The 9,055-nt window shown below is 42.0% G+C and overlaps 1 protein-coding gene across 1 annotated transcript; it reads right to left on the reverse strand.

Moving 5' to 3' along the window:
* Positions 1-240: 240 nt before the first annotated feature.
* On the reverse strand, positions 241-2,937 carry LOC129766164 (uncharacterized). The gene has a single exon (XM_055766633.1). The coding sequence runs from the start codon at positions 2,935-2,937 to the stop codon at positions 241-243; it is 2,697 nt and encodes an 898-aa protein (XP_055622608.1).
* Between the last annotated feature and the right edge of the window lie 6,118 nt (positions 2,938-9,055).

Here is a 9,055-nt window from a genome sequence, read left to right on the forward strand (position 1 = left end):
GATATTTAATGTTCTTATATGTAATTCTTGTGTGTGATTGAAATTTATGTGATTTAGATTCACCGGTGACTTTCTTGGGATCAAAATGGTAGCACTACAATGGTTGTTTTATTTACCTTCTCTATTGCTCTCTACTCTACTTGTGTTCGTATGTGTTGTCCAAGGTTGTTGTATGATGGGTGCGCGTTTGCAACCAGGGGCTGCTAACACTCCCCCGCGTATGTCGACCACCTAGTCGACTTACTTTCCATCGCGAACGTCCAATACAGCAAGCTTAACCACAGGGCGCTCATACACTCCCCCGGATGTTCGAACCGTTGCGGATCTTACTTCTCCATCTTTGCCAGGACGAGTTGCTATTACCCTTCCCTTTGGCCAACAATTGCGAGGTAACTTTGGATCTACAACGATGACCACGTCACCGATCTTCACCGGTAGCACACAGGCTGAATGCCACTTGGTTCTCCTAGTTATCTCTGGTAGGTATTCCGATAGCCAACGTTTCCAAAATTGGTTGGCAATGATCTGAGAAGTTCGCCAACATTGACGCACGACAACGCTGCTATCATCTAAAAACGTAAGTGGCTTCGTCCCGTTAGAGCTTCCAAGAAGAATGTGATTAGGGGTTAGTGCTGGAGCCGCGTGATCTTCGATTGGAACGTGTGTAAGCGGCCTTGCATTTAATGAACCTTCTATTTCAGTCAGCGCATTACGTAGTACTTCGTCTGATGGTTTACGGGGTATTTCTAGAGACATCAGATTGCTCTTCACGCTGCGGATCATACGCTCCCAACTACCACCCATATGGGGCGATGCTGGTGGATTAAACGACCATGCTATTTCGTAACCCAAAAACTCTTTTATGATGGCTTCTTTGTTCAGCAGTTTATCCACTCTAGTCAACTCGTTGCTAGCGCCAACAAAGTTGGTTCCGCGATCACAGTAAACGTGACGAGGAACTCCACGACGAGCAATTAAATTGCGGATAGCCATGATGCAGGAATCGGTGCTTAGTGAATGGACGACTTCTATGTGAACAGCTCTGATCGTCATACATGTAGCCAGCATTCCCCATCGTTTTTCAACTCTTCTTCCTATGGCTACCTCCATCGGTCCGAAATAGTCTATCCCTACGTGGGTAAAGGGTCGAGAATGTGCTGCTAATCTAGCAGTTGGAAGGTCCGCCATGATTGGAGGAGATGGTACTGCTCTGGCCTTCTTGCAGCGTTGACAGGCTCTTCTAGCCTTGGCGTAGCAAACGCGAATTCGCGAAATCGAGTATTTTTGTCGTATCTCATTTATAACAGTCTCATGGTTTAAATGGTGAAATTTGTGGTGGTAATGCATGATAATCAAGGTAGTAACGTAGTGGTCACGGGGTAAAATTATAGGATTTTTTGCTTCTTCTGTAATGAACACACAGTTGGAAATTCGGCCTCGCATCCTCAGAACTCCTCGGTCATCTAACCAGGGGCTGAACTTAACTAGAGAACTGCTTCTCGATATGAGTTGTTGTTTTCTTAGAGCAGTTATTTCATCAAGGAAAACATCCTGTTGGGCTTGACGGACCACATGTTCCTCGGCCGCACGTTTCTCCTCTAAATATAACGGTCCGGTGCAAATTGATTGATGTTTGCTCTTCAGACGACAGTTGTTCGGAAAACGAAACACAAATCCGACGACGTTGATCAGCCGTTGCCATTTGGAGAAATCAGTAACACATATTAGCGGTGATTGGTTCGACAGGTGAGCCACCAAATTGGGACGCAACTCTTCATTGGTTGAGCTCTTTCGTATTGGTTGTTGTGGCCAATCTTCTTCGGTTTTCCACAGGAATCTAGGACCGTTGAACCATCTGCTGTTTGGTGTCAGATCCGGTTTAGTCTCCCACTTTGTTGCATCATCTGCCACATTATGTTTCGTAGGCACCCAACGCCACTCTTCCGCCTCTGTTATGTCGAGAATCTCGCTAACCCGGTGCGCTACGAACTGTGTAAAACGACGGTGATCGGAATTAATCCAGCATAAAACGTCGCGAGAGTCAGTCCAAAAAATGCGTCTTGTAATTTGAATTGAGAGACATGCTAGAATCGTATGTGCTAATCTTCCTCCTAACACGGCGGCCTGCAGTTCGAGTCTTGGAATAGATTGGAACTTTAACGGTGCGACTCTGGTTTTTGCGGCAACTATGGTACATTTTATCTGATCACCACAGATGAAACGAAGGAATGACACACCAGCAAACCCGTTCTCACTAGCGTCGACAAAGGTGTGAAACTCAGCTTGATACTCGCAGGACGTTTGAACAAAATAACACCGGGAAACTCGTACTTTTTCAACTGTTGGTAGCACACGCAGCCAGGATCGCCATTTATCGAACAAAACATCGTTGATGGTGTCGTCCCACTGAACACCAGAGCGCCAAATTTCCTGCAGCAAAATCTTCAGGAATATGAGAAAATGCGCAATCAATCCGAGAGGGTCAAAAATTGTCATAAGAACTCGAAGCACTTCTCGTTTTGTTGGTCGACGTAGTCCTTTCAACAACGTTTCTTCATATCGGTCCCATCCGACTCTGTATGTGAACGAATCCGACTCTGTACACCACCACAATCCTAGTACTTTCTCGGTGCATATTTCAGTAGACAAATCCAGACTTTTCGCGTTCGCTTTTGGCTGATTCAATACAGTTATAACAGCTGTTGAGTTACTGACCCAGTTACGGATTTCGAACCCGCCTTGGGCATGTACGTACGTTACCTCCTGAGCTAGTCGAATAGCTGTTTCTTCGGAGTCTACGCTCACCAACATATCGTCCACGTAGTGTTGCTGGACGATAGCGTTCACTGCATCTGCGTATTTCCTAGAGAACCGTTCAGCATTTATGTTTTTAACATATTGAGCGCTGCTTGGAGAGCAGCACGCACCGAAAGTCATTACACACATTTCATAAACAATAATCTCTCCTGTATTGTCTCTCCAAAAGAACCGCTGGCATGATCGGTCTGTTTCGCGGATTTGGATTTGGTGAAACATTTCGCGTATATCCCCAGTTAGTCCTACACGGTGCTTCCGAAATTGCAACAGAATAGAGAAGAGCGAACACATTTGGTCCGGGCCCTTCAAGAGTGCAGAATTTAGAGACGTTCCGAATACGGTAGCTGCTGCATCCCAGACTAATCGAACCTTTCCAGGTTTGTTTGGATTGACCACTGGGAATATTGGCAAATACCACGCGCGTGAAACAGGCAAATTTTTATTTTCTTTAGACAATTTCCGTATGTATCCTGTTCATAACCTTCAAAAGCTCCGGATCTTTCTGCATTCTTTTTTCCAGTAGCTGATACCGACGAAGAGCCATTGGCCGGCTATCAGGTAAACGAATATCATCGTATCTCCACAACAAACCAGTCTCGAAGTTGTCTCCAGTGTACTTAGTGAGAGATTCGAGCATTGAACAGGCTCTTTGATCTTCGGACGACAACAGAGCACGACTGGGTCTTACTACTCCAAGACTATCGAGAGCGAAGTACTCCTTCATGGCGTTATGTAAGAATTCGTCCGAATGTTCTTCGGAATGCACATGGAAAGAGTAGTGCACCAAATTCGACGCATTGTTCTCGCCATTACCACCACAAACGGTCCAACCCAAACGAGTCTTTATCGCTATCGGTTGATCTGGATTTCCTTCTCTACTTTGTAGAACCAAGCTAACGTGAGCATGCTTCAATCCTATTAGGATTCGCGGCCGTGCGTCGTTGTATGATCTTATGGGCAGACCTCGTAAATGTGGATACTTGATCCTCATTTCATCTATGTTTAGAGATTGATATGGCAACTGCAGCTCCTTCACCGTTCGCACCTCATTCAGTTTGAACCTCTTTGCTCCATCCTGCGTGCCCGCAATAGACACGTGTGTTATTCGAGAGTCTTTTTCATATCTCTCAGTGCCACCAGTCCACCGAAGACACAATGGACTTTCTGTTCCATCCAGTCCAAGCTCTTCCATGAGGTCATGGTCTAATAAAGTCAACGCAGAGCCTTCATCTAGGAAGGCGAATGTTTGAATGGACCCTTTCGTTCCATGTATTGTGACAGGAAGGTAACGAAACAGAACAGCATTTGAACTAGCACGATGAGCGTTGCATTCGTGGTGCGAATAACTGGTTCCTGGACGAGGATCATCGGGTCTTGAAACTTCTTTGTGTTTCTGTTCATTGTGGAGGAGCTCGTGGTGTTTAAAAGTACAACCATCCTTACCACAAACTTTGGCTCTGCAACTTCCGTTGTGTTTACGAAGACATCGACGACATAGACCGAATTCTCTCACTACAGCCCAGCGAGAATCCCGAGGAAGCCCCATGAACTGCTTACAATTTTCGACGCCCTTACAATCGGCTCCACACACAACGCAGTCTTGAATATAACTTTTATGATAGGTTTGTGTCTGAAGATCATGAGGTGGGGATTCGGATTCTAGATGAGCGTTAAGAAAACCACCACTTTTCTTGGGTTGATGAAAATCACTCCGCGTGGATTTAGACTCCTGGATCGCTGGGACAGTAATGGCACTGGCCGCTTCTGCAAGTGAATAAATCCAGTTTCCAAAGCACGCCAAATTGACGCTAACAAGCTTTTGACGATATCTAGCCCAGTCAAGTTTAATTGACGGTGGAAGTCGGTTGACTAATTGATGAAGTAAGGACACGTTGTAAAGATGGTCTTCCAACCCACATGCATCTACGATAGAACAGTAATTTTGAACATTTACCGCAAAATCCATGATAGTCTCTAGTTTGTCTTCTTTTAAACCCGGCAACGCGTTGATTTTTGCTATCAATGAGTGGACAATAGCTTCAGGTTGACCAAAACGCATACGCAGTGTATCGATGACTCCCTTCACGTTCGATGGATACATCAAACGGCTCTTGACAGCTTCATATGCTTTTCCCGTAAGATATTTTTGCAATCTGATTGCATTTTCTGCATCCGTGTAACCGCACATTACAGTGGTGTTGGTGAAGGACGACAGAAATATAGGCCAATCCTCGGGATTCCCAGAGAAAGAGGGGAGATCCCTTGGAATCGCTTGACGCGCGGCAAGTTGTTTCTTGGTGATAGGACATTCAACATACTCTTCAGGACACAGATTCCTCGTCGATTGTTGATTGTTAGGTTGCTCCGTACAATTAACGGCCATGGCCCTCAGACCGTCATTGACTTCAGGAATCGAACTATTGCTTACAACTGAATTCGACGATGCGAGTGATTGATTTTGAGTAGAATGTCGTTGAGGCTCAAAATTACCAGAGTGAACGCACTTTTCTACATTATGAGTGTTATCATCGACCCACTCACGCACGCGGTTCATACTAACTCCAGAACAAGAACTAGATGCATTGGCAATTCCTTCTAAAAGTGTATACTTTTTATCTATATAATCATGTTCTAATTTCCGTTCTTCCTCCAACTTCTGAAGCTGCAGCTTGATGAGTGTCTTTGACGATTTACGAGACGACGTCGACGCTACGACACTTTGTGCCTTCGCGGGCGGACAACTGGATTTCTGGTCGTTGGGAGCATGAGTTACCTTAACATCTACAGGTTCATTTGTTGACTGCTCGACAGCCGATTGTGCAGGTTTTTTTTCTTGAACTTTCACATTTGGTTTTGGTTTGTGTTTCGTAGTAAGATGCTTCGCTCCAGCTGTTGGTTGAAGATTCTTGTTGGAAGTAGATGCAGTTTGCTGGATTCTTTTTGCTGATACGCATTTCGGACAACTCCAACTTTTGTTCTCTATTTCCTCTGTCACTCCAACGCAGCTGAAATGATGCCATTTATCGCACCCGTCACACTGTACCATGTTCTCTGTATCCGGTTCCGGACAAGATTTGCACGCCCGCCCAGGTAATGTTTTTTCTGCCCTCGATTGCTCTAGATCTCCCGTGACCACGACTACCACATCAGCACGATTTTGAGTTAATTCACCCGATTTCGACTTTGTACTTTTGCCCTTTTGGCTATTTTCGGACACACCATGATTCTTACTCGACATTTCGGAATTTAATAAATAAACGTATATTATAAGATGTTGGTTTTCCACCAACGGGACTGAAGGGGTTGATTCCGGGATTATAATGCTCCAAAGAATAAAACACAGGAACTTGGTGTAGTTCAATGGAGATTATAATATACCTATGAAATGTAATTTTACTTAATCTATAAGTTATAACATAATAAAATATTTGTGGTTTTCATACATAATGTTGTGTTTCGATAATGTTTGTGATTATGATAAAATGTTGTGATTGTATTGTTCTTATTGTTTGTTTCCAATCTATGTTCACTTACGTTTAGTCCCCTAAGTGTTTTTTAAATTCCTTGTATATGTTTAATCCTGTTTTGTGGAGAAACAGTTTAGGCTAATAAATCCTTATAAATAAATTCAACCATACCTCGATATTTAATGTTCTTATATGTAATTCTTGTGTGTGATTGAAATTTATGTGATTTAGATTCACCGGTGACTTTCTTGGGATCAAAATGGTAGCACTACAATGGTTGTTTTATTTACCTTCTCTATTGCTCTCTACTCTACTTGTGTTCGTATGTGTTGTCCAAGGTTGTTGTATGATGGGTGCGCGTTTGCAACCAGGGGCTGCTAACAGACAGGTTTGTAATATATGAAGCATAGAGACATAGAGCATAATTAGGAATAATTACACTTCCTCTCATCGTTTGTCTGTCCAACAACTGAAATAGAACTAACAGAGAAGGCGAGCGAACAATGAGTTGAATACTTTTTCCATCACTTTCCATCTTGTCTTGGATGTGCACAACACATCACTGTCCATTTCGCCCCACCAGTACAATTATTCCAATAATTTGAATTTTTCACTCACAAATGAATTTACTTTACATACCTAATATCGCTTCTCTTTTAACTCGCAAATCGAAATATAAACATCAGCGAATTGAATTTTGAATGTTACAGAACAACATGTAGGGGAGGTGGGGGTAAAACGGACATGTTAAGGAGGACTTCAATAATATCTTTGGAAACTCGCGTTTCCCAAAACTTTGATGCAGTTTCTTGAAATTCAATAACAGTATATTGCTACCTAATTGGCCAAATATTTTACAAAAAAGTGTTTTTCAATGTTTTTTTACGAAAATTAAAACAGACAGAAAAGTACAACATTTTTTCGATGCGGGTGTAATGGACATGTAGTGGGGGTAATATGGACAGGTTTGAGGTATATGAAGCGTAGAGGTTTATCGATCGCGAGAGGAATAATTTTATTCAACCAAGGTCTGAACTCGGTTAGACCTTGATTACATGTCCTAAATATATGTCTTCTTAAAAGTTATCGATCTTCGTGTGTGATTGTCCTTATATCCTTATATTCTCATTTTCCTTTTCCTTCGCGAGAAACTAAATCCCTTCTTACTAACAATAGAATAAGGTGAAATGTAAATACATATTAGATATAAGATAGGCTTAAGAATTGAGTATGATGAATGTGAGTGTGAACATTGTCAACATATCCTTATATCCCTTCCTTTTCCTGAAAAAAATGTTACCCTTCTAAACTCGAGCAAACCGCGAGTAATCGGTTCTCTACTTCATTAACACTAGAATTTATGAAAAATGTTTATATATACTTGTAACAATACAGATAGGAGTTTGGCTCCTTTAAACTTATGTAACTGAGCCTGTAAAAATAAACGATTTAATAAAAAAAAAGGTCTGAACTCATCACGAATGTCCGTTGAATGATGTAAAAATCGAATTAGACCACCTAGAAGTGATATCGTGCTTCTCAGCAGTATAAACGGACAGACTCTCAACTATTTTGCTTCTGGTTCCAGTCAGCATCTGAGTGGTTCGACATTCCTCCCCCTCTCTAAAGGAGGGGGGATTTGCAGAACTCGAGAACTAATCAAGCAAATTGAAAAATGAATGAAAAATAAAAAAATTAAAAATTAAAAATTTAAAAAATGTTTTGGTAGAAGTACTAGGAATTTTGTAGTAAACGGTAATTTCAAAGGGTCGATTTGAAGATCAATCAATGAACCGCAATTAGACCCATGAACGCGCGCTTAGTATGAAAACGTGAATGTTTGAAGGTCTTCTTCTTTTTCTTCTTAAATAGCAATAACAGAACTTCGCCGTCTCAACGTAGATATTACTTGCGTCATTAGTACTTAGTTGAGATTAGTTATTAGTACTTAGTTGAGATTGCTATGCCAAATGACACGCCTTGAATGCATTCTGAGTGGCAAGCTCTAGAATACGCGTGATCACAGTGCAAGTCGGAGATCATTTCTTTAACGAATATATTAGGTGTACCGGTAAGTTTCTTCCGTTTTACAACAGATGGCGTAACTTGATTATTATTCCAGTGAATCGAATTTCCAGACATCCGTTGGAAAGCTACTGTCATTTCAGTATATTCCATTATATGTCGAAAAATTGAAGCGTAAACAACATAGTTTTTTTCCACTTCGAATGTGCCGAATTTCATACCAACGAGTGTTTTTGCGGGGAATGTTACATTTTTTTTTTTTTATATATCTGTATTATAGTGACTTTCAACACTTTTGGCTGGTTCGTCACTTTTTACTTCCAATTTTGGAAGAATGTTGGGAGTGAGAATTGAACTCGTGATCTTCAGCGTGAGAGGTATGGATGTTACCACTACGCCAGATCGGCTCCTAGGGAATGTTACATCATTACTTCAATATGAAGAAAAAAGCTGCGCAAAGTCATATTGCGTATTTTGGTGGAAGTTTATGGTGACCTTGCTCCAACTGAGCGAACGTGTCAGACGTGGTTTGCACGGTTTAAGCGTGGTAATTTTGACTTGGAAGGCGAAAAACGTTCCGGACCGCCGAAAAAGTTTGAAGATGAAGAATTGGAGGCTTCATTCAATCAAGATCCGTCACAAACGAAACAAGAACTTGCAGATACACTTGGAGTAGCTCAGCAAACCGTATCCGATCGTTTGAAAGGAATGGGAATGATCCGAAAGATAGGACATTGGGTGCCATA

Source organism: Toxorhynchites rutilus, chromosome 2 (assembly GCF_029784135.1).
Source record: "Toxorhynchites rutilus septentrionalis strain SRP chromosome 2, ASM2978413v1, whole genome shotgun sequence".
NCBI classification, from domain to species: domain Eukaryota; kingdom Metazoa; phylum Arthropoda; class Insecta; order Diptera; family Culicidae; genus Toxorhynchites; species Toxorhynchites rutilus.

Excerpts from the sequence above, each read along its gene's own strand:
- LOC129766164 (XM_055766633.1), bottom strand. The coding sequence starts at position 2,937 with ATGACTTTCGGTGCGTGCTGCTCTCCAAGCAGCGCTCAATATGTTAAA.